The following is a 25,688-nucleotide window of genomic DNA, read 5'->3' as shown; positions in this document are numbered from 1 at the left end:
TGTGTGTGTCACTCCACCACCGCCATCGTACCACGTAGATACAAACATGGATTTACTCGTACAACAAATATATGAGACACTACAGCATCCTGCCCTTTATTATCCAATGTCCTCTCTACTACCATCATGTCGACTAGTATGGTATTCCTACAAGAAGGAACAAAATGCCATGAGTGATGATGTTAAGTGGATTGGAATGATGGCATAGCTTTACCATTTGTCAGCTTTTGGAAATAGTCATACATGACCGTACGTCGATTTTCGCAAGAATCCTTGATACGTAACATGATAAAATCTGCAGCAGCTCTCTCGGATCTGCCAAGCTGAAAACGATTCTGCATCCGCTGGATAGTTTCACCCTTGAAACATGGCAACCCCGATTCCAACATTAAGGTCACAAGTTGACAGATTTGGCCAGCATAGGGACGACATGCAAGATAGGCTTTGACCACCAATTGAGAAAACTGATTAAAGGCCTGTTCATCAGCTCCACCTCCCATAACTTGAACCATTTCAGTGGTCAACTTGAATGGCGAGCTCTCAAAAGTAATACCACCAGGAGCAATGTCAAAGATGAATCCAAAATCTGGTATAAACATGTATGAACACCCATATCCCTCACATAGCCTTTTGTTGGGGACTTACCTATATGCAGAATATGGCCTTCGGAATCAATCATAATGTTGCCGTTATGCCGGTCTTTAAATTGAAGAAGGTATGACAATACTGAATATGCAGCCAAGCTTTGCACAAAGTTGGTCCGTGCACGTTGAAAAGCCGGTGTATCGGGAGTCCCATACTTTGCAACAAAGTAATCGTACATGTTGTTGACCTTTTCTCGACCGAGTTGATCACGTGAAATAGCATTTCGGATAACGTCAATCACACCACGACCAGGAGCAGTGGCAACCACTCGATAGGGGTACAGGTACAAATCAAGGCCCACGCTGGTGAAAATATTCTTGAAGACAGCAATCAATTGGAGCGCCAAAACATCTTGTCGACAATCATCGCCCACTTTGAAAATGGCACCCAAGTCAATAAGCTGGTCCGCTTTTTGGATCTTGAAGGTCGCCATAAAAGGGGCCTGTACATTAATCATTCAAAAACGAGTGAGTACCGTATGCTTATAAGTAAAAGAGTGAGATAGTCTATACGTACCTTTGCATGACTTTGAAGAGGTTTACCAGAAGAACGGTCAATCTCTTTTACTTCCCCATCAGGATTACTTGGAAGATACACGCCCTTTTCAACCTTGATCTTTGCCAATTCTTCATCCAGTCGTTGCTACGAGCGATGTCGAATGTGAGTTCATCATGATAGATTGACGGCAATATAGACATACTTTTTGTAGCGGCTTCTTTTCGGTTTGACCAAACTTGATGTACTCCTTCAAATAACCCGATATAGCTGTCACCTCTCCAAAGAATTTGAATTCACGTTCGTAAAACGAGCGATCTTCACCAGTGAAAGAATCAACCAAATTCTTGATGATTCGCTCCAGAGTGGGCTTTAATGGATCGGCCTAACATGCATATACATAAGCGACACAACGCAAAAGAGTCGTAGCAGTGAATGTCTCACCTTTTTACATTCCTTATCCGCATCAATGTAAAAGTTGGCTTGCATATTCCATATGATTTGGTGGGCGAATAGCTGTGACACTTGTCCCGCTTCCATGATGTACTTTTCAACATAGCCATATTCATCGTATCTTAAAGCCTGAACAATCTGAGGAACATAAAAGAACACCAAGTCGACCGGGTAGTATTCAAGGACACGCATGGCATATTGTAGAATGCTTGGATGGTTTTGAAAAGGTGGCAAAAAGTAGTTGGCAGCCGTAATGGCAGGAACAGCAGACCAATATTGAAGGTACTAATCGTAGAGAGATACCTTGTTAGTTAACGTATACATTTGTGCCCATCATATAGCTTTGCTTACCTTTAGATCCAGCTTTGCACCTGGAAGTATACCATTCCCCAGTAATATGACAAGAGCATCAGGACAATCCACCACATCCAATGAATTATTAGCAATGAGACGATGAAGCTCGTGGAACATGGCAGGCTGAACAAATCGCGATCCCAGCTGGACGGCCAATTTTGGTTCCATTTGCCAAGCAAAGCGCACAATTTCTTTCCATCCATCCTTTTCATACAGTGATCAGCCAAAATGAATCTATACATAAAAATGTATACTTACATCGGTAGTAATACTTTTCTCGGCTTTTCCGACAAAGCAAGGCGGATGTCCATGGCCAACCGTATTCAATGGATTGCACCAAACGGATAGCCTTGATAGTTCATTTTCCACCAATAACAGGAGTAGCTTGCGTTTTTGCTTATGTTGCTTCAAAACATCATCCCGCGTCTTGTCTAAATACGATGACCCATTACAAACAATGCTTACGTTCCTTCATCCAATCACCTACCATCAACAAACTTATAGATTCCAGATGCAATGTTTGATTGGGATAATCGTAACTGAGAACTCGTCAATACTTGATTCAAGCGCGGCGTATCTCGAGACAATGCATGATAGAAATCGGTCATCAGCTTGTATTCTTGAAGCGTGTAACTCTTGCGAGGCCCATAATGCCACCTAATAGAACCCTAGTTATTAGATACTACGCTTTGATCGTTTAACTGATATACCTACTTTGGCGGAAGGCAGAACCAGCTAAAAGCTGCTTCATACACCAATGTTCGGAAATTGTGTTCTGTGAATGCTTCCATGTTGACGGTCTCTAGGATTTTCAGACCCAACCATAGCATATGGAATCTTGGTTGCCTTGAAAGCGAGTGCGTACTGAAAATAAAGGATGTTGTTTAGGAGCTGCTGCCTCTATGAATGATATTACTCCATACCTCATGAGATGTGCATTGCGAAACGTGCTGCCAAGTAAGTGAATAAACAAGCTGGTCAAGTTTTTTCTCATATGGCGAGTAGCGTTGAACCGGCTGTGAATGAACTCGATCCAAGCGAGGTGGGGTATGAACAATGACCGAGCTTCTTGAAGCACGCTTTCAAGATCGGATTTGTCGGAGGGCTTGTATGTCATGTGTTCTTCGAACGGGTCGTTAAAACTAAAAACGATGTTCATTAATATATAAACCATCTTCACTACTAGCATCTTCCAACTTACTTTACTTTGGGCGAAAACAATCCTTTTCGGTGCCGTTGTGTCCATTGCCACATCCCCAGCATCTCGATCATCAATCGTTCTTCAACTTCAGGGCACTCGATAAGTATCCAGTTCCATACATTGGTGCCTACTTCCATGGCTTCGGCAGTAAAGATATAGACGGGGATTCGCACAATGTATGCAATAAAATCAGGATGGACCTAGTAAGGTAACAACATGAGCACCTACTATTATGGGTATACGTTTACTACCTTTTTCAATGCCACAATGGCTGCTGCTGTTCTAAGCATAGTTCCATGTAATCGATCAATGTGTACATGTCGTCCCATCTTGGCATCATCCAAAAGGTCCTGAAGCATCCGAAATCCAAAGGGGGATTGCTCGTCGTAGCATGCAAAACTACCTGGGGTTGGCACCTTATCTATAATACAGGGTCAGGAGATGCTTTTCATGCATACTTATCTCTTTTTACCTTGATGCCGATCCACTGCAGCTACGTAATTCATCCCATTGATCTCTCCAGTATGGTAAATTCTTGTTGTGAATCCATGAACAAAATCAGAGGATGCATCCAAAGGCACCGATGATACGTTGGGTGCAAAGTCTATCGTAATTGGATAAGCAGCATGAAGATGATACATTCATTGATCCAATACTTGCCTACATAGAGCTGGTTTTTTGCTGCCGTTTTCCCAATTTCCAAAGCCAAGGACCTCCCAAGATGAACCGTATCAATCGGCATATGTGGATCGAATCGTTTGTATTCTGCGAGATAGTCCTGTAGCAATCCGGTCACTTCTTTGCATGCCATATCCATAGATTTGATAAGCCATCGTTTCCCATAGTCGTAAAGTGTTGAGCATAGCTCCTGGCGATAGGCTTGATAATCACTTAATTCGAGCGTGATCCCTGCCCGATCGGATGTAAAACGGTATATGGATGTATACTATAGAGAGTGGGAGAGCCTTCTTATGAGCTAATGCCATTTTGGACTATGTAACTCGTATGTATACCTCGTCTCGATAACAAGCCTCACAACTCAACCAAGTGAGCTGGATCAATTCAAGTAAAAGGGTAATGAGTGCCTTCTCCGAAAACACTTGAGGAAACGCATTGACAAGGCGGTTGGTCACTTTGATAGCCAAGAGATGAACTTGTCTTAGTCGATGGCAACACATGGGTAATAGAGCCTGCATTTGTGTACAAAGTTGATCATTCAACACCTGGTTGGCTGCCTTTTGCTGAGTCTCCTTGATAAAGGTGTTGACACATAGATCCACCATCGTTTGTAGACATTGGCCAAGGTATGAATGCTCAGATCCTATGCCATCATTGGAATAATAATGCAAGATAAAGCTGCAATCGCCCATAAAACTTCGCATGATCTCGAGATGGTAGACAGCCAATGTAAACATGACTTGTGAAAATGGCATGTTGCGTATACTGTAGGTGCAATTGGGACCAAGAAATGTTGTCAAACGTTGTCGCAAAGATTGAGCACGGGCTGAATTCGCTGCTGCTGTTGATCCTCCTCCTCCACCACCACCACTACCCACAAGTACTGAATTATACTCGAGATCACTTTCCAAATGATCGGATGCTGCTTTGGTCACCAAAGGAGGTGTCTTTTTCGCTATGGATAGCAAACAATCACGCATGTCACCATCGACAAAGTCGAACAAAATGCAATGAAACCACATGTTGCGGAACAAGGTCACCGTTTCCTCAGTGGCGTCATGCTGTGGGTTGAAATCATCGTGCTGCAATAACGCTTGTATAACAGGAAGCATTCTTGCCAGGTATGCTGAACGCACCACCACGCAGTTGTTGCACTCGTCCTTTTCTTTTTGCTGTTGTTGTATATGTTGAATCAGCATCCCCGCATCCACAAAAAACATCAACATGTGATCGAGATACTTGGCGTAGTGCTCAGGCCGCCTACTCAGCCTTTGCGCCAAATCCAATTGGGATTCGATGACCTGTTTGCATGCAATGAGTGATTATCATTCCAATGAGTAATATGTGACTTACCGTGTTAAAAGTCAACTCGTCCACGCCATCTCGATTGGAAAGTGATTCTCGCCCAATGATGGAAAATACGTTGATGATGTCGGCAAATACGGGAATAGGGCTTACAAGTGCAAGATCAACCAATTGTCGTACGAGAGCAAGCGTGGCCGTTTTGGAAAGCACTCGGCGTCTTAAAACGAGCATAGACAATGCTTGATTTGTGATCTACGTACGTATTTCATGGTATCATTTAGCATGATGTATGCAACAACCCTCTCTTCTACTCACATCATCCTCTTCAAGTCGTACTGCAATACCAATGATAGCTGATAAGGCATTGATGCAAAGCTGCTCTCGTTGTTCAGCGGTCAGCTGCTGATTCCTTGGCGCTATGTCTTGCACGTCGACACTTCCTGGAAGTAGTTCTTGTTCTTCATGGTCATATTGGGTCATTTGATTGAGCAACGAATACAAGGTAGATACTGCAATTTGCGATTTTGCCATGTCTTGATTTATCTACAAAAGCCGTGCGTGTGAATGACATGCTATGTACCGTAAACCATGTCTTCCCTATACCTGAATACATTGAGCAAGACGCATAATTGCAAATCTTCGAACGCTGGTACATCCGGGCTCTTTGGCATCGGGAGGGTCACATCGAAAGTAAAAAACCGTCGAAGGAATAGCCAAAAATCGGCATATGGTATCAATCATGGAACCATTTTTCCTTGGGAATCTGATAATACCAAAATGAATTATCCAAGTAGATGCCTCCTATTCCATAATGACAACCCTTACTTTATGGAAACCATGGCTGCTGCATCAAGAGCCGCTATATAGATCCAGGCATCTTTTTCTTCTTGTGATGGCGATGGGGTGTCAAATAAGCTTTCCTTGATATTCTCGATCAGCACTTCATCCACTTGTTTCAGATGCACTGAAGCCAGGGCAGCTACTTGCTATATATACACAAACAGGATGAGACTTTTATATGGATCAATGATCCAAAACCATCACTTACCAAACATAAGCCCATAATGAATGTGAGGTACCCATCATTTCGGATCTTTTGTTGGGAGCTTGTTGTGTATCGCTTGACATCTTGATAATACTCCAAACATGTCACATAGATGGCTGAAAGGCATTTGATAAAATCAGGTGTCCTTTCCACGTCGTCATGCCCCGGTAGGCAAACATCCAACAATTGTGACCACTTTGAATGCTCGAGTGTTTTTGTCAAATGAAGCTTTTGAAAGGTATCATGGCAAAAAGTGATGTCGAAATGCGGATCATCAGGGCGTAGGTTGCGTGCCAAGCTGTTGCGTAAGAGTATCAAAAGATCATACACGATGCGATTGTTGCTAAAAGGGATCCCAGCCTTCCAATATCCTTCCAGCATCTGATGGCAGTACAAAAACCGATCTTGTGATTGTGGTATTGATTCACGCCTGCACGATAATACATATCGAATACTTTGTCGAACACGTTCCAGCGTACTGACATCTTGGGCGAATGCTTTCATACGACTCCAAACGTTCAATATGTCATTGGCACGATGCATGCAGGGCGATAGTTGAAGTGCACGAAACCAACCGGCCAACGAAGGTAATGAAAATCCAATGTTGTATGCTATAGGATGGACCGTTTGAGTTGGATCACCTCATTCATCACCATGACAACAATGCTGCTACTTACCAATATCATCATCATCTTCCGTATCGATGTTTTCCAACCGAGTGATCATACTTGTTCCATAATCCCTGATGACATTCATCATTTGCTCCCTTCTATCATGACGTTTGCTCGCAATATGAAGAATGCCGGATATAATCGAAAAGGTCACTGAATCAGCAAGTGCAGGGCCTGCATTTGATATTAGCATACAAGAAGAATAGTAAAGATGTATTTGGATTTGGACATACATGAAGCTCGCATCGTCTCTTCCCAAGTATAAGATGGTAGATGTTCAAGATAGTTGAGTAGTCGATCGATTAAGTCATCTCGGCTGCAGTTTCCATGGGTGCAATAGCGTATCAATGCTTTCAAGCCGTCGAAATGGCGCTCAGTCTACATGCATATAGATCAGCCACCATCCACACGCATTGCTACTCTCTATATCCATACCATGCAATCCACATTGTTCCCTTCTTCATGTCGATCGGCTTCTTTTGGATCTGGAGGACAAGTTTGGAGAATGGTGTTCACATTGTGTTCAGTTGCCATGGATCGCGGATCGGTCAACGTTTCCGAAAGGCATTGAAGAATTTCTCCGTGCAGATTCCCTCGGGTGCTGCATGCATGTCATTGAGTGGAGAATATGACAACGAAAGGTGTATTTACCTGTTCATCCTTGCTTTGATCCTTTGATGCGTTAAGGTGACACGAAAAGAGTGAGCAGCATGAAAGGGAGATAATGGCTAGCCTCGATTCGAAATCCGCCAATGGACTGAGCCAAGTGTCACGTGCTTTTTCTCACACAACCACCACTATTACTATGATCTCGTATAGAAATGATCCATAGCTTCTAAACAATGCCCAATCTTATAGATTACAATGGAATAAAAGCATCGTAGATGGATGATGATGATGACGTGTATCTACAATCTCGATAACTTCCTTGCACATGTGAGACTGCTTATAAGAGATGACCATTTATTACACATGGCATTGGACACTCAACACCAGTTACCGAGCATACGAAAGTAATGGTGAATAAATGGCCTTTAAAGCATACTTCAAGGTACAGTAACAACGTGATGATGAGATCTCACAAATACCCATTGGCTGATAAAGTTACATATGGATTATAGTGTATTGAATGATGAGGTGATACTGTATCGGGGGCGGCTTTGCCATGGCAACCACATGGGATCTGACAACAATATTGGATGAGCGGAAGATGAGGAGGAGGAGGAGGAGGAGGAAGAATACGCCGACGTCATTTGCCCGGGGTTGCTTTGCAAACAGCAAGAGACAAATTTTTTGTGCCAGATCCCCTTCTTCCCCAACCTCGTTAAAGTATTGTAACCATGTCTGACGCCGAACAGACCCAAGTCAAGTTGACCACCGGTAAGTTACAGCAACCTCATTACGACTTTTAAGCACCTCATTGCTAATCCAAACATGGTTTAAATAGCTGGCTTCGACGCTCGGTAAGCAACATTGAAGCGATTTCCAATGCGCGCGTTTGAATAGCTTTGTTTATTGACTCACTTCCTCTTTTGCGATAACACAACACAGTTTCCCCAACACCAACCAAACCAAGCAGTACGTCGTTATCTATGAAACGTTTCCAAACAAATGCACTGATAGAATCTATTCGAATATATAGCTGCTGGCAAAACTATGTCGACTACTACAAGTGCGTCAACGCTCGTGGTGAAGACTTTGAACCCTGCAAGCAATTCTACAGAGCTTTCCACAGCTTGTGCCCCAACGAATGGGTAAGAAAGAATTGGAACATGGCTTGTTCCTATCATGCTTATCTAACATGGATTGCCCATATCATAGATCTCCAAGTGGGACAATGAGCGTGAAGAGGGCACCAACCCTTCCAACTTCTCCGTTTAGACATTACAAGGATGATAATATACACTTGTTTTTCCTTCTTGCTGCAGTGTATTTCCACAAGAAAATGCCTTTGTTCAATACGTGTGGTGTTGTCAATGGGGTGGTTCCTAGGTGATTGAGGATGATGATGCATGATGCATGACGTCGTGGTCTATCATTGCAATACGAACGCATCATGTCAAATGAAGAAATGGGTTGGATTATATTCATACAATAATGACTGGGCAATTTGGAAATGAAAGGGGATGGGCCATGTTCCATTATTACAACAACATAATATCCGAAGTAGTAGTAGTAGTGGTAATAGTGGTCATAGTAGAACGCTCCTTGGTTACGCTCCTTCTTTTCTCTCTTTTGAAATGATAAAAAGTTGGCAATTTCGCAACAACACTGTACAACCTAGTTCACCTTCTACAACGCCATCTACCTTTAAACACCTTATCCCTTCTATTTCATTACTCAATTTCCCCCTCTCGACGACAACAACTACTACCACCAACAATAACAGCAAACCCGATGACAGCATTGAGGATGACTCTTCTCTACCACCACCTCCTCCTTTATTCGACTGTAACGATAGTGACCTTATCAAAGACACACATTCTGAATGTCCTCGTGCCATACGCCCTGTACAAATTTTGACGGAACGGCTGGAAGGATGGCAATTACTTGTAAAACAATTATACGACTACTTTGGACAATTGGCTGCCACAGAGTCTCAAGTAGCAAAAGCCTATGAGCGAATGAATCACTTTGGCCAACAAAATGATGAAAACAGCAACGATCGATCCACGTTCCTGGGATCCCATTTGACCTGCATGCATGGGATCCGACGGATTTGCATGGCGTGGGAAACCCACCACGTTGACACTGCCAAAGGTCATGCCATGTTGAGTAACTATTTGGAAATGCACGTGATTCCTACATTGGCTACCATGAAACGCGAGTTAAAATCCATGATACGATCCGTGCATACCGACGATCGACTTTGTCTATCTACCCTTGCAAAGATGAGAAGGGAGGCGAGAAAAAGGCTCCAACGACTTGAGAGGCAGCTCTCATTTTTCGAACAATATCCACAACATGGCCATGCTAAACAAGATCCATGGCTTGTGAATGCAGGCAAGTGCATGAGCATCATTTTCATAGACCCCTTTTCTCATGTATTTATACCATGTAGCGGTAGTACAACATATGCTAAAGGTGTATCATCAAACAAACAAGATGCATGAGACGATCCTAAGACTCCAAAAAGAAGTCATGATCACCGAGCAACAATTTATTCAAGACTTTCGACAATTGTGCCAGGACATATATCATGTGCGAGAACAAACAGCCTTAGGAATCGATCCTGGGTATGAGAAAATGATTCAAGCAGTGGAAAGTGTCGCCACGGACGACGACTGGAACGATTTTTGTGAGCATTATAAACAAGATTTGATATCAGAGAATGCCCGTTTTCTTCATCCGGACCAACTCGAGTATCCGAATCATACACATCCACTTGTACAACCTTTATTTGCTGCTCGCATGGAACGTAATTCCAACTTTTTGCATCGATGGCATGAATACATTTATGTCTTGACACCTGGTAAGAGGGAGCTCAAGGGGGGAGGCATTAAAGATGATCGTTTACTTATACATAGATGATACAAGCTGGATTCCTGCATGAATACAAAAGCAGTAGATCTTATCCAAACAAACCCGATGCATCGATTTTTGTACCCCATTACAACGTATCCACATTATCCACGAATCTACATCATAATTTGATATTTCAATTGCAAGCACAAGAACGACATCATTTGCAAGACTACATGCCAGCATCTTCATCATCGGGTGCATCCACTGCATCCTCTTCTTTATCATTTACATCCGTTATCAGTGAACCTCGAGGAAGCCGTCATCGATCCATGAACTCAAAGACATTAACATTTCGCGCAAAGTCGGCATCCGATATGCAAGCATGGCTGGAGCATTTGACTGAGCTCTCGTATCGGTATCGTCCTTCGGTTAGCTATAGCGCACCGCCCTTTTCACAACCCACCAATGCAACCAACCCCGAAGTACTCATCACATCACCTACCATGACCGTCGTTGATAAGCAACAAGTAACCTCACACGGTGATAGCACTACTACTACTACTACTACTACAGAGTCGGCAACATCAGATGAAAAAGAATCTCAACAACCTCATCGTTCCATCATTGCACCCATGATTGTTCCTTCTTCTCAAGACAAAGACACGACGCATTCCAATGCATCCAATGACGACGTTGATGATAAAGCACCCTCCTCCTTGGTTGATCAGCAACAACATCCATCGCCTATCATCTCATCACCTCTCAGTGGATGTCTCCATGAATCCCCCTCGTCATCATCAACCAAAGAACAAAAAAGACCTTTCATGTTAATGGGAGTATGTTTACCAGAAGATATGCAATCTTGAAATGTCCATTTATTGCTGTTGCTGTACACGACGACTATCATCCATTAAACTGATCAAACTCGCTGAGGATCCCAGTACTTGTATTGAATAAGACTTGTTGTTCATTTGAAATTGATGGAGGATCAAGGCATTCCACACCGTAACAAGCTCACTATAACATGACACCCGTTAGATACCAAAAAGTCACCCATATATATAGAGAGACACATTACCTTTGGAGAATTTTGATATAACCAGTGCTACTATGCTCGTCCCAGTCCAATACATCAATCACAATCGATGCCCCAGAAAGCCCAAAAGTCAACTGGAGTGCTTGTTGAATCGACATGCGGAATGTCAGCTCTGACATGTTGGGTCGGTCAGTGGGAATGGCACCGTAACTATAGGGAGGGAGCGACGACGATGAGCTAGTGTCCTAGATCGGCTGTACGATCGCACCTACATTTGTATCTTTAGATATTCCCATTCCTTGAGAGGTTGACGCGACACCCGCCATGGACGACCTGTCATGGCCATGAAGCTTTATAAGAAAAAAGAGTGGGTGAAAAAAGGGAAAGCGGGATATAATGCAGTGAGCGCAAATCAAACATTCAAAGTTATGAATTGTGACACAAGAGACGCGATTAAGGATATACACACGAATGATCTACTTTATTATACATGTTTGTCATAATGGGATGGGGATCATTTATTTAGCGCATGGTCACCTATTATCATTATTATTATTACGTTAGCTTACTCGATATCAATAAATACGTGTTATCCTCTCTCTTTCTCTTACCAATTCCTCAGCAGCAGTGGGATGGATGGCCACACAGTTATCAAAGTCAGCCTTGGTAGCACCCATACGAACAGCTACACCGAAGCCTTGAAGAATCTCATCACTATCGCGACCAAACAAGTGGACACCCACAACCTTTTCTTCAGGACCAGCCACGACGAGCTTGTATGCGGTAGGTTCCTTGTGGTCCAACATGGCAAAGTACATGTTGACAAACTTTGATGAATACACCTTGATGTTCTCATCACCATACTTTGCACGAGCTTGATCTTCGGTCAAACCAATGGTACCAGCAGTAGGATGGGAAAAGACAACAGTAGGGACATTCTCATAGTCGAGTTTGCTGTTGCGGAATTGATCACCACCAAAGAGACGATCCGAAAGACGACGACCAGCGGCAATAGCAACTAGAACCTCCAAAAGTCAACATCATCATCCCTTGACTCTATATATACACTTACCAGGCGTCAATTCGTAATTGCCACATGCATCACCAAGAGCAAGCACACCCGAGGTAGAAGTATTTTGGTATTCATCCACCACAACATAGCCCTTCTCATTGGTCTTGACATTGGCAGCTTCCAAGTTGATGTTCTTGACATTGGGTGCACGACCGACAGCCCAGAGGACACAATCGAATTCCTTGGTGGTAGCCTTGCCATCCTCTTCGTATTCCACAATGATGGATGATCCATCAGCCCCCTTTTTCAATGCAGTGACCTTGGAGTCATAAGCAAACTGAACACCCGATCCTTCCATTTCCTTGAGCAAGTTTTCACGAATGATGGAATCAAAGTGACGCAAGATGTGCTTGGTGCGTGAAAACACGGTGGTCTGAGTACCAAGTGCATTGAAAATGCCAGCCAATTCAATGCCAATGTAGCCTGTACCGATGACAGCGACACGCTTGGGTTGTGATTCCAAATCAAAAAAGCCGTCTGAATCAATACCAAGTTCGGCACCAGGGATATTGGGGATGATGGGATGACTGCCAGTGGCAATAAGGATATGCTTGGCTTCGAGTTCATAGGGTTCACCGGATTCCGATTCGACACGTACAGTGTTGGGACTCACAAAACGTGCCCATCCTTGATGATGCTCCACCTTGTCGTTGCCCAAATTACGCTCGTAAATACCATTCAAACGCTTGACATAGGCATCACGCTTGGCCTTCAATTGTCCCCAGTCAAACACGGGCTTGCCTTCCACCTTGAAACCATAGCTAGGGGCATCACGAATGGCCTCGGCAATAGAAGCTATTCATTCATATAGAAATCAATATCATGTTGTTCTATCTATATAAAAGAGCTATACACTTACCTGTATTCCACATGACCTTCTTTGGCACACAACCGACATTGACACAGGTACCACCGAGACGATGTTGGGCTTCAATGAGAGCAACCTTGGCCTTGTGAATGCCACTAGCACGTCGAGCTGAAGCAAGACCACCAGAACCGCCACCAATAACGAGATAGTCGTACACTTGCTTGGGCATGGGAGGCATAATAATAAAGGAACAAAGGAAAAGAAAAGAGAGCAAGAAATGGGGAAGAAAAGCAAAATGATCAAAGGCCCGCCCCGCCACCCAATGATACTGCGTCCCTACTTTTTCGTCATGTCCCAACTGATGACAACAGGGTTATTAAGCAACTCCATCCTTTGAGGATCGAATGGAGCATCCGTCAACATAGGTGAGGAGAGCTAGTTTAATATAAGTGTATGCGCATTTACTTTCATTATTTCATCAAATCAATCATGGTCTCTATTGCATAGCAACATGTCAATCATCCCACCCTAGATGACTAATCACCGACCATGATGGCACCTCTTCTTGCATTCGTCATTTGCCGTAACTCTGTCCCACCTTCAACTACCATATGGAGAACCCACCCTCCTCCGCCTATAGTAGGCCACGCATAATTGCCATAGCACTGCCTTCTTTGATTAGTGATGAGCACTACTACTGCACCTTCTTTAAAAGGCCCTTCGTATGTCACGTGCTTTGCATCTTGTTGTATCTCAAGTATAAATGTCCTATTATCAGGATGAGTTTATCCACTTTGATACTTTTACACGTAATCATTTTATACGAGGCGTATTGTTGATTGGGTTTCTCATCTGTCAAAAAGAATATAGGTACAGTATTTGAAGGCTTGACATGCATGGTATAGCGTGCAATTGCTGTATTGCAAGAATCCCACAACCCATCCCACATACATCATTGGTAGTTATTCTTTCTCAAGATGTCGCCGCCCATTTATTATCTCATATCTTCTATGGAGGAGGGATGGGATGGGATAGGACCACTGATTGCATAAACTGGGATTTGCTTGGTGTGACTAGTCTAATGCGACGACGATATACATTTCGAGCTCCTTTTGTGGAAGGTGGACCTTTCAATTCTTTCCTTCTCCCCCTCTCTCTCTCTCTCTCTCTCTCCACGTCCAATGAATGTATACGACACTCGGCTCGACTCGTTTTACAATTCCTCTGCAAAATGGCCCCATTCTCGTAAGCTAGCTGAAAATGTACCGTGTTTATGAACAGCCCATGGTATGGAAATCGAGAGGACTGATCGCGTTTATTCCAGCTTGCCCTGTGCGGCTTTTACCTTGTTCGCAATGGACGTGCTCCCGATACGGTGCGATGTTTCCTTTGCAATGTTGAATTGAGTGGGTGGAAAAGGTCGAGTGACGCCAAGAAACGACATGCCAAAGCTTCTCCCAACTGTGCGTGGGTTGTTCTCCAATACCCTGATGGTACTCGTATGCTTGAAACGACGGATGATACCCTTCCTCGAAGTCAAGATATGCGTACGGCAAGACTATGGACGTTTTCAAAGAATGCTTATTGGCCACCTGCATCCTACAACAAGAATCGATTACCAGCACAAACCAAGGTAAGAGAGCATCCTCGTTGTCGCTACTGCTGCTGGTGCTGCGCACAAGATAAGGCGGATCACTAAACTGACTTGGTTCAACTCTCTAGTTGGCAGATGCCGGTTTTTATTTCTCTCCCACTTTGGATGCACCCATCAAAGTCACATGTCCTTATTGTCTCGTCTCTATTACCAAGATGGATCGAAGTACAAACCTAGTGTGAGTAGAAAACATGATAGAGATGGAGGAATTCCAAACTAACACTTTTACTACAGGAAAAAGCATGAGGAACTTTCACCCGATTGTCCATTCTTCCAATTCACACCATCAACACGTCGAAGTGAGGTAGGATACTATACAACATGCTATATCTCCAAGAGTGCAATTTCTTATATATCGTTTTAGAGAAGGATGGGATCATCTACACCAAAGGACAACAATAACAACACAACAACCGCATATTCAGGGATCAAACGTAAATCGAGTGCAGTGGATGATTCAACTGCAGTACCTGCTGCAAAAGCACCCACACGCCCAAGATCAGGTCGCCTTACCAGTGGACGTCGACGTACTCGTGCTGATGATGATGTATCCACAAAACGCCCTTCTTCTTCTTCGTCGTCGTCTATCCCATCCACCACACGCAACATCGTGACGCAAAGCAATCGTGCATTATCACAACCAAAAACACGATCATCGGACAACACGAACCGGCATCGAGTGGATAAGGATGATACTGGCAGCAGTAGCAAACGGGAAGATGGATCAGCAGCCAACAACAAGAAGCCATCACTGGATGATAGCATTTGGGATATTGGGAAAACTTACAAAAAGAAGGAAGCGGCTCGTGCACACAATCCACATACTTATTCCAAGAAGGATCGAGCACGCAACGCTCCTATTCTACCAGATACCTTTCGCAACTTTATCAATGAGAGCTCACAATCACGAGATCCAACACCAGAGCCCGCTGTTGAGGTACTTTTGGAATGTCTTTTTTTCTTTCATGATCCAACATGTATATTCACTCAATATCATAGAATACCAACCATCAGAACCCTTCAACGTCGACGCCTAAAGCACCATCTCCTGAACCAGAGACCACTCCCATTCAACAACCCTCTACACGCAATGACAGCGACGTTTTCGTTAAACCAGCAGATATTAAACGCAAGGAGCCGTCATCACAAGGAAGTTCATCACAGTCATCTCTCGATGATACAACCACCCATTTCGACAATCAGAACGATCATCTTCAACATCTTCTCTTTCGAACATCTACACCGCATGCACACTCCTTTTGGGATGATGATGACAATGACGCTTCAGCTCTCGCAAACATGACATTCTCACCGATTCGACCACGTGATTTCTCCATCCAATCAACATTGATCAATACACCACGTACTACCGATACCCGACTACAACCCATTTCAACGCCTGCTGCTAGTACTAATACTCGTGAGGAGCATGAAACCTATATGCGTGAACGTTTACGTCGACTTGAACCACCTACATCACCTACGTTATCCCATACAAAACCATCACCAGCAGCACCAACAACATCATCCTTGGAGAATGAATCACAGCAGAAACACGTGGATCTATTCGATGAGCCATCTATCAGCGATTCCACAACCGGAATGACTCCTGAAGAACTGGATTTAAGCGTCGATCAATTCTACATGAACCTATTTCAAGAAAACGCTCGACCTTTACAATGTCTTGGTGAAGAACTTGCCTCTGCGCTCGAAACTCAAGTCAATGAAATGATCAATGTCAATGATGAAAATGACAACAGCACTAGCATGAATGATTGATTGATATAATTGTATGCACGCACTCTTATTGTCAATAAAATGAACATGCATGTAAATATCTGTATTCCTTTTGGTAATGGTCAATGTGAGGCACTTTTGGAAGCATTATTCTCCCTATCATTCATTATCCCTGCATGATCCTCTCCAACAACCACAGCAAACACATCCATCTACCTATCTTGAAATCAAAAAAATGTGTCTCCTCCCCACCCCCAACTCTCGCAATCCATACAGGCGCGATGATGATGTTCTTTGTAGTAGGTAGACTTATACAAGTTGGCTATGTACATAGCTACATACATACGAATGATGATATGGGGTAGTGCTGCGTCTGAGCTCCGATTTAGGTGCATAACATGTACCTGCAACACCCTTGAGATCTTTTAATAGCGACTGGTTGCCAAGTTGCTTACTTGATTTCTTCTTCTTCATCCAATGTATGGCCACGGGGTAGCAAGGTTGTTGAGCGTGGAAGAAGATTGAAAGGACTCATGTTACAAACAAGCATGCCAAGGTGGAAGTGGGATCTCTTGAACCAAGGAATCTGAATGCGATAATCAGCCTCGTTGCCAATCCATTGACGATGAATAGGGTAAACGTAGTCTGTGCACCTGTGTTACATGGTCGATTCTCTTGTCTAAAAAGAAAACACTCAAATTTGTGATACGTGACACATGTTAATGAAGCGTCGTACAACATTAGGCCATCCATGTGGAAAAGTATAAGCCCAAACGAACGATCCAGATTTTTTTCTTCTTGTTGGTTATGTAAAAGCATGTCTTTGAATAAGGTCAATAATAGCAATGACCGGATTGATGATAATCAACAGGGGGTATCTAGAAAAGGGGGAGGGAGTGAATGTGTAAAAGGGAAGCACGAGGTGGTGGTGGTAGTAGATCCAAGTCAGTGCTCATTATTATTATCCATGTACAATAGGCTCAACCAGAAATAAAAAGGGAGGACCACCGGTCAGGGACCCGGTTTTAGCCATTTTATCTCTTTCTTTTTTCTTTTCATCAAACACGCCACCACCACCACCACCACCACTCTGATGCCTAACAACACCTCTCCTCATCGTGCATCCTTTCTGATTACATCAGAATCGTCAATACCAAGGCGTTCTTCAAGTATTCGTAATACCAGTACCACCACCACCACCAAAGCATCACGACGCCGATCTTCAGTTACTGCCATGACGGCATCATCTCGTGCTAAAATCAAACAACAACAACAACAACAATCTGACATAAATGACAAGCGTAATTCAACAAAGAAATCATCACCTGGTAATCATGCCGAACCCAACTCAGCCCGCAACAGACGCCTGCTGGCTGAACTTTGCTCTATAAATGACAACCAAAACACAATGCAAAAAGAGAATGAGGATGATGATGATGATAGCATGTGGAAGGAGCTGATACATATCAAGGAACGTCTTCAAAAGCTTGAAGTGAAAAAGGACGATGGTGATGATAATGCAGAAGACATGTTTAGCTCTTCAACAACAACTAGCAGCAGCACAACCACTACTTTACGCACACCCACCTCCATACCTGCTGCTCAGCAAGTGCAACAACTCCCCCAACGCACCACCGTGCATCAACGTCGCCTTGAGGAAGCTTATCGTCAATTTGAGCAACAACAGCCACCCATGTCCCCATTGGTTCGAACCATGGCAAACGTTGTTTCTGAAACGATTACCATGAATCAACGCTTATGGGCATCTATTCCAAGAGATCTCGATGCACGTTCCTTGGTAGCTTTGCAAAAGAGTAGTGATCATCAACTTAAGGAATTGACCATGGCGTTGCAACAAATGTCGGCAGCTCCATTATCACCACCATCACCACCCACTACAGCTACTACTACACCACCTTCTTATTACCCCAACTATCATCAACAACAACTTTACTATCATCAACAACAACAACAACACCATAACACCCATATTCCCCGGTATGCTTCATCTTACCATGCTGGGGTCTCGCCAGCTATAAGACCTACCAAAGTAGCCGGCATCTTGGATTATAGTCATCCACAACAACAAGATTACCTTGCTAGCCCACCCAGTTCAAGTAGTATGACAACTCGTTCGTCTCCACGTTATCATCTTGAACCTCGTTACAGCAGCCATCATTTGTTTTATAGCGGCTAATAGAAGCGGCGCCCCCCTTTACCTTTTGCATTTTATTACCTACCTATAACCTTTCTCCTCCTCACCATCATGCATTGCATATCCCCTTTCCCCCTCATCTCGTTCTTTGGGCCGCGCCGTTTTTCATCATCACCTTACTGTATACTTTCTTCCGTAGTTTGTCCTTCTTGTAATCTTATTGCTGTTGTTGTTGCTTCTTTTCCCCCAAAAAAATATCATGTATAATATCATCATCATTTTACCCAGCAATTGACGTTCTTTTACTACTTCAACCCTAATAGGGTGATCATGTCCATACACCCCGTGTCGGATTTCCTTTCAGGTCTTTTGTGTTGCTTTCCTTTTTTTACGATTGTAGGCGTATTGTTGTATAGCACTATGGATCAAGCGGAGGAGAGGAATGTGCATTTACCCGACACCCCTCATCATCTTCCATCCCCGCCTTAAGTCATGGCAACCAAAGGTTACCTTGGGTACTGTTGCCATGGCAATGATTGCCAGGGTATGAGGACTTGCGACCCTAAGCTTTTATAGTACATTGAGAATCATCATGTTTTATTCAGCCGAACGTTTTTGTAAATGCCATAGTTGATGACGGTGCAAGCATCGTTGAGTAGTTGTAGGTGCTTCATGGCTGCTACTATGCGTTCATTTAACACGTGATGGTAACCTAATGGGTGAACAATTTCAAGCCTGTAGCAATGGGGATGATCACTTCAGCAAGCCATGATTTACATTGCAGGTGCTGCAGCACATTGAAAATCGATATAGGAATTACGGGACTCCTTTAATCCAAGGATTCACAAGAGCCGTCCTTCTCTAGTGACAACATAGGTCAGAGGTGAGGGGCTAACCTAGTAAGGCCAACCGTGATAAAAGATGCTGGTTACCATGCCACGCATACGCAAATTTGACCAATGAGTGTGTGAAGCTGCATCCATGGTGAGCCACCATCATGGCTACTGGTTGATCCGCTATCACTCTCGAGGTTAACCAACATGCAGCTATGCCATGTTTCTTCTACTTGGAAAGTATGTGACTCGTTTGCCATGCTAGCCATGCTAGCTGATCGACAAAAAGTAAAACGGAACATGTTTAAAATGCAGCACACGTAAAATGATCGTCATTTTATGCAGCTAATAACAATGCGGGATTTGGGGCAATAAGATTGCAGGAAGTCCATTAAATGATCTCCATGGCAACGCGTGTGCACTATACTTATCGATGAAAGGCGCCAATAATAGCCCCTTTAACTCTTCGGAAACGAACAACACATCCTCGAACAATGTTGTTTTTATTTCGCTCAATTTGATGAGCAAGCGGTTTGTGATAAAAGATTGATGTCATTGTTTGATGATGGATACGATGTACCACCTTGTCATTGTTCAACTGGTTTAAGAATGGAGGATAATGAGGGCACCTTACCATCCTGTTGGCTCACCTCCATGAGCACAAAATTTCACACGTCCACCATGCACATATAAACAAGAAGCATGTTGTCACCCATCATTCATCCTACTCTCACGCATCCCTTCCTTCCCATTCTTTAGGTGGATAGTCTTTTTATTAGCGATCCATCTACGACGAATACCCTCTGTGATGATCTTTAGTATGTCATTGTTATCTTACAACCCACATGGGTACGATTGCATTTGTATCACCTTTTACACTCCAATAGCTGTTTTCTCACAATAGTAACATGAACGGGGACAAAATCCGAGGTTGATTGATCACATATTTATAGTGGCGTCGGCAGCTTAGCGTACCAAATGGAGCCATTCTTCGTTAGCATATGGAATCCAAGACGCGGGACATTGTGACACTTTGACGCCCACCACCACCACCACCAAATGAACCCGTTTTTTCCGGGGGTGCAAATGTCGACATGGACGCGAGGAAATTACCACTGACATTGTGTTTATTCTTTGTTTACCCATGCATTGTCATCATCATCATCTTTACTCCCTTAATAAGATGGTCCATTTAATAGTCTCTTAGCGTTCCATTACACATAGCTACAATACACATGACACACTACATGGCGCAGCAGCAATTTGCCAAGAATCTAGAGCATACGTCTTGAACAAGAACCCAACGAAAGAACAAGCGTTGCTGAAATTGATTTTTCCGAATGAGCGATGATTGCTCGGGTTTTACTACGAATGACCGGAAATCTAAAGCCAGGCTATGTGAACAGCGGTGTGTGGAGATGATGGGGGGAATCAAGAGAAGAGTGTGCTCTCAGACCCCCACACCACTTGTCAACGAACTTCTTTTTCCTCTCTTGTTGAATCCTTCCTTACTGCTACATTTAAGAGGGTAAGCAGTTGTGTAACCTTATGCGAACGGAGTTACTCACAATCAATCGCCTTGTTTCTTTTTGACATTGCACTCGCTTCCTTGATCTCGACATTGTGGCCATGGCGATTTGCTTTATGACAGAATCTCGGCATACGCTACAGCACTCTTTTCTACACGTCTCGTTTAATCCACCGTAGCTGTTCTTTGAAGCAGTACCTCTTACAACACCCACTAGACAACAAGCTATTGCGGGGCTTCAAGTCGTCATGTCACAAAGTATGTATTGTTGGTGGAGGGAGAATCCCATTGTTGGGGGATCATGTTGAGCTTAACCTTATTATTATGATTTGACAGCACCGCAGCAGCAACAGCAGCAGCAGCAACAACAACAACAACCGCAAGATCCATCCTCATCGTCGTCATCATCGTCATCAGGATTTCAACAATGGATCGAACAAGAACCATCCAATCGATTTGTACCACCACGAATACTTGAATTCACTCCACAATCTGGCATGGAAACCGATACCCTACGCATTACGCTTGCATTGGCTGATCTTCAATTAATGCCAATGCTTCGTATCGCCGTGGGGTCTTGTATCTCTCCTACGCGTCAAACACTCGTCAATGCAGCTGCTAATTATGTACAACTATTGGCATCCGTTCCTAATTGGCAAATGACACGTGCACCCGATCGTTCAAGAACACCTATTTATGTCGTCGTTTGCAATCAGCAGCACCAAGTCATTGATAATTGGTTCATTGCCTATTTCACATATGATTATTCAAGGAAACGATCCTCAGCTGAATATGAAGCAGCATTTGCATCTTCATCCACATCAGGAGGAGGACCTGCTGGTGCACCAAAAAGAACCAGGCGTGCTGAATCGATTTCTTTACAACCAGGTAGGATGATGATTGAATGCATATACAAAAACAAAGTGACTCACCTATGATGTATGACCTATAAAAGACCCAACAGCTACTTACATGATGCCTCCAACAGCGGGTTATGGTGGTTATCCAGGTTATTACGGGTTGCCATCATCACCTTATATGGGTCAATATGCTCAAACACAAGCTCAACCTTCTACTGGAGGCCAACCCACAATGGCGCAACGATCACCACGTGGATACTATGAAGGTAAAATGAAAAAAATGCTATTGGAAAGAGAATGGCTAATAATAAATGCCTGTTGCTAGGTACAACGGTGACGCCAGCACAAATGATGGGATATCCATATCGTACATCATCATTGTCGGGTGAAACAGGATTGGGATATCCTACAGAACCAAGCATGTTATCACCTACCGATGATGCTACAGCAGCAGCGGCAGCGGCAGCGGCAGCAGGTATCTCTATGGGACAAATGCCACCACAACAGCAGGCAGGTGGTGCGATGATGCCTGGTTCACATCATCCTCCCACTGCAGGATCTCCTGGTATGCAACCTTACATGATGCAACAACAACAACAACCACCTGCAGAAACTGCCACATCGGGTAGTGCTACCACGCAATATCTTGCCCCAGCTCCTCATCAACAACATAACATTGCACCCGCACCTGCACCTATTGCCACATCTATTAGTACATCGAGTATTCCAGGTGGTGGTCCTCCTTCAGCAACATCGCCTACTACAGCAACTACACCTGTTAGTGCCACTGGTGGTAGTGGAGGTGGTGGCGGACCTTATTATGATCCCTATGCTCATATCTTGAACAAGGCCAATTTGCATGTGGAAGGCAATCTCGATGACATGTTGCATAATTGGACAGAAGAAGAATGGATGAATCAACGACGTCTTGTGCGATTTTGGCGACGACAAGAAGGCAACGAAGTCATTTGCAGTTTCACGCCCATATCACAAAGCGAACGACCCAATCAACAAAACATGATTGTTGTATCCTGTATTTATTGGAAGGAAAGGGATGATTATTATATCACATCAGTGGATTGCATTTATTTGCTTGAAAGCTTGATTGCTGTGCGCTTTACGGTCGAGGAAAAGAACAGAATACGTCGCAATTTGGAAGGGTTTCGTCCATTGACCGTGAGCAAATTGAGGCAAGATAGTGCCGAGTTTTTCAAATTGATCATGGCGTTTCCCAATCCCAAACCTCGCAACATTGAAAAAGACGTCAAGGTCTTTCCTTGGAGATCCTTAGGCATGGCACTCAAAAAGATCATCAGCAAGTATACAGCAAGTTACAGCAGTACTGCAAGTGTCAATCTTGAAGCACTAGGGTATTCTGGTGGAGGTGGTGGTAGTGGTGGTAGCACGAGTACAACGAGTACTACGGCTGCTGCTGCTGCACCTGCTGCACCCCAGGCTGGCCCATCAAGTGTATCATCTTCTGATCCAGGTGAAGAATCATCATCACATCCACCACCACCGCCTTCTCAACAACATCAACAACAACCGCCGCCGCCACCACCACCATCCGATACTTGAAATCCTTATCCTTTGCATAATATTTTACGTAATCTATTCTCTTTTACATTCTACCTTCTTAATTTATACGTATATACTATAGAAAATTACACACACAAAGCACCTCATCTAATCTAATGTAGTGTTTAATATGTCTTTTGCCCCTTACGTCTACACCAGTAAAAGTAATGAGTATTATCATCCTATGACAAAAACATCATTGCTTTGTAATGGGCATGGGTCCTTAAAGGGCATCGCGATCATTTATTATGATGTTTCACAATCATGACGGCATGAACACCGGGAAATTCATACAACCCCCCCCTTTACCCACGTCCCATCACCCCAAGCTTTCTTTTTCTTTTTCACTCTTTGTCAATCATGCCTGTTACTCGACGACCTTCCAAAGCCATATATGATTTTATCGTGATTGGAGGTGGATCCGGTGGTATTGCTACTGCAAGACGTGCAGCCAATCTATACTCTGCTCGTGTAGCATTGGTTGAGATGCAGAATGTACTTGGTGGAACGTGTGTGAATGTGGGTTGTGTACCCAAAAAGATCATGTGGAATGTTGGTATGTGTACATGTTTTTAGAGGCATTGCTTTGAATGTGTACGTAGCTTGACGTGTGTGTATGTTACAATTTAGCTACATTTGCCGAGACCATACGCGAAGCAGCTTCGTGTGGGTTTAAGACGGTGGAGCCAATAGCCGATTGGAACGCCATCAAGCATAAACGAGATGCTTACATACGTCATTTGAATGGGATTTATGAAAGAAACCTTGACAAGGCAAACGTTGAACACATTCATGGCCATGCCGAATTTGTGGATGATCACACCATCCTCGTAAGAGAAAATCCAGATGATACAGGTTATGAAGTGGTCGCCACCAATATTTTGATTGCCACTGGCAAGTAATCTTACTTGAAGAAAAGAGAACATGAGCAAAACTAACATGGGCATGTATGTACATAGGTGGCCATGCTGTCATTCCCAATGTGCCCGGTGCTGAACTTGGTATTGACTCGGATGGCTTTTTTGCCTTGGAACATCAGCCCAAACGCGTCGCTGTGGTGGGTACGGGATACATTGGTATCGAATTGGCTGGCATCTTTCGAGCCCTTGGATCCGAAGTTACAGTGTTTTCACGTACCAAAAAGATTCTACGCAAGTTTGATCCCATTGTGCATGAAAATATGATGAATGAAATGTCCAAATCGGGTATTCGCTTTATTACGGATTCCAGCGTAAAAGGTCTTTATCGCACGGATTCAGGTGCCATTTGCGTGGATTATGGTGGTGAAGGCATTGATGTGGATTGTGTCATTTGGGCTGTGGGTCGTAAGCCCAATATACAAAATCTCAAATTGGAAAAGGCCAACGTCAAAGTCGATGCCAAAGGCTTTATTCAAGTTGACAAGTATCAAAACACAAGTCAGCAAGGCATCTATGCTGTTGGTGATTGTTGTGGCAAATTTGAACTCACACCTGGTAAAGAAAAGTGTAACGTTGTTGCTAGTACCATACTGATCCATGTATACATAGTGGCCATTGCTGCTGGTCGTAAATTAGCTGATCGTCTTTTTGGCAGTGCACCTTGTTTCTTGGAATATGAAAACATCCCCACTGTCATCTTTGGTCATCCTACAGCTGGTTCCATTGGTCTCACTGAGGAAGAAGCAAGGAAGCAATATGGTGACTCCATCAAGGTGTATCAAACCCAATTTACAAACTTGTACTATGCACTCCTGGATCACAAACAAGCTACAGCCTTTAAATTGATTGTCCAGGGACCGCAAGAAAAGGTTGTAGGCTTGCATTTGTTTGGAAGGGGAGCTGATGAGATGTTGCAAGGTTTCGGTGTAGCTATTCGGTAAGTAGGATGATGATGGTCCTTTGTTATCAAAAGCTGATTGATATTATAATAGAATGGGTGCTACCAAGGCTGATTTTGATAATTGTGTTGCTATCCACCCCACCTCAGCAGAAGAATTGGTAAGTGCATAGCCGCTTTTATTATGCTACCGGATCGAAATGCTAATGCTAAAGTACCTACTACAGGTAACATTGGTTTAACTGGGATCAAATAAAGATGTGGGGTGATTTGACTATTGATGAGTGATGGTTCAAA

General features: G+C 43.6%; 9 protein-coding genes across 9 annotated transcripts; 6 read left to right on the top strand and 3 right to left on the bottom strand.

Moving 5' to 3' along the window:
• Positions 1–182: 182 nt before the first annotated feature.
• O0I10_008633 (uncharacterized protein) lies at positions 183–7,381 on the bottom strand (the record flags this gene model as incomplete). The annotated part of the gene is made up of 23 exons (XM_058488635.1): positions 183–586; positions 646–1,087; positions 1,162–1,287; positions 1,346–1,525; positions 1,585–1,878; positions 1,945–2,151; positions 2,206–2,378; positions 2,435–2,604; positions 2,662–2,811; positions 2,871–3,089; positions 3,149–3,348; positions 3,400–3,569; positions 3,621–3,752; positions 3,809–4,094; positions 4,162–5,127; positions 5,180–5,383; positions 5,447–5,674; positions 5,735–5,894; positions 5,957–6,117; positions 6,180–6,787; positions 6,854–7,021; positions 7,081–7,225; positions 7,283–7,381. The coding sequence occupies 23 exons, from the start codon at positions 7,379–7,381 to the stop codon at positions 183–185; spliced, it is 5,892 nt and encodes a 1,963-aa protein (XP_058340660.1).
• Positions 7,382–8,187: 806 nt separating this feature from the next.
• O0I10_008632 (uncharacterized protein) lies at positions 8,188–8,728 on the top strand (the record flags this gene model as incomplete). The annotated part of the gene is made up of 5 exons (XM_058488634.1): positions 8,188–8,227; positions 8,295–8,310; positions 8,399–8,425; positions 8,490–8,601; positions 8,669–8,728. The coding sequence occupies 5 exons, from the start codon at positions 8,188–8,190 to the stop codon at positions 8,726–8,728; spliced, it is 255 nt and encodes an 84-aa protein (XP_058340659.1).
• Positions 8,729–9,087: 359 nt separating this feature from the next.
• Positions 9,088–11,178, top strand: O0I10_008631 (uncharacterized protein; the record flags this gene model as incomplete). Its single annotated transcript, XM_058488633.1, has 3 exons — positions 9,088–9,850; positions 9,909–10,319; positions 10,385–11,178. 3 exons carry the CDS (start codon positions 9,088–9,090, stop codon positions 11,176–11,178), a joined length of 1,968 nt encoding a protein of 655 aa, XP_058340658.1.
• Positions 11,179–11,187: 9 nt separating this feature from the next.
• O0I10_008630 (uncharacterized protein) lies at positions 11,188–11,694 on the bottom strand (the record flags this gene model as incomplete). The annotated part of the gene is made up of 3 exons (XM_058488632.1): positions 11,188–11,329; positions 11,391–11,558; positions 11,621–11,694. The coding sequence occupies 3 exons, from the start codon at positions 11,692–11,694 to the stop codon at positions 11,188–11,190; spliced, it is 384 nt and encodes a 127-aa protein (XP_058340657.1).
• A 176-nt stretch (positions 11,695–11,870) lies between these two features.
• On the bottom strand, positions 11,871–13,466 carry O0I10_008629 (glutathione-disulfide reductase; the record flags this gene model as incomplete). The annotated part of the gene is made up of 4 exons (XM_058488631.1): positions 11,871–11,885; positions 11,960–12,366; positions 12,421–13,215; positions 13,280–13,466. 4 exons carry the CDS (start codon positions 13,464–13,466, stop codon positions 11,871–11,873), a joined length of 1,404 nt encoding a protein of 467 aa, XP_058340656.1.
• A 943-nt stretch (positions 13,467–14,409) lies between these two features.
• O0I10_008628 (uncharacterized protein) lies at positions 14,410–16,661 on the top strand (the record flags this gene model as incomplete). The annotated part of the gene is made up of 6 exons (XM_058488630.1): positions 14,410–14,490; positions 14,553–14,861; positions 14,951–15,060; positions 15,117–15,186; positions 15,247–15,819; positions 15,882–16,661. 6 exons carry the CDS (start codon positions 14,410–14,412, stop codon positions 16,659–16,661), a joined length of 1,923 nt encoding a protein of 640 aa, XP_058340655.1.
• Positions 16,662–17,712: 1,051 nt separating this feature from the next.
• On the top strand, positions 17,713–18,816 carry O0I10_008627 (uncharacterized protein; the record flags this gene model as incomplete). The annotated part of the gene is made up of 1 exon (XM_058488629.1): positions 17,713–18,816. The coding sequence occupies one exon, from the start codon at positions 17,713–17,715 to the stop codon at positions 18,814–18,816; it is 1,104 nt and encodes a 367-aa protein (XP_058340654.1).
• Positions 18,817–21,383: 2,567 nt separating this feature from the next.
• O0I10_008626 (uncharacterized protein) lies at positions 21,384–23,573 on the top strand (the record flags this gene model as incomplete). Its single annotated transcript, XM_058488628.1, has 4 exons — positions 21,384–21,393; positions 21,472–22,023; positions 22,091–22,261; positions 22,321–23,573. The coding sequence occupies 4 exons, from the start codon at positions 21,384–21,386 to the stop codon at positions 23,571–23,573; spliced, it is 1,986 nt and encodes a 661-aa protein (XP_058340653.1).
• Positions 23,574–23,933: 360 nt separating this feature from the next.
• On the top strand, positions 23,934–25,633 carry O0I10_008625 (glutathione-disulfide reductase; the record flags this gene model as incomplete). Its single annotated transcript, XM_058488627.1, has 6 exons — positions 23,934–24,129; positions 24,204–24,467; positions 24,533–25,048; positions 25,103–25,430; positions 25,486–25,552; positions 25,619–25,633. The coding sequence occupies 6 exons, from the start codon at positions 23,934–23,936 to the stop codon at positions 25,631–25,633; spliced, it is 1,386 nt and encodes a 461-aa protein (XP_058340652.1).
• Between the last annotated feature and the right edge of the window lie 55 nt (positions 25,634–25,688).

The sequence above is a fragment of the Lichtheimia ornata genome (assembly GCF_029851405.1).
Source record: "Lichtheimia ornata isolate CBS 291.66 chromosome Unknown scaffold00046, whole genome shotgun sequence".
Lineage (NCBI taxonomy): Eukaryota > Fungi > Mucoromycota > Mucoromycetes > Mucorales > Lichtheimiaceae > Lichtheimia > Lichtheimia ornata.
The sequence above is the reverse complement of the archived record's forward strand: the minus strand, read 5'-3'. Positions and strand labels throughout refer to the sequence as shown.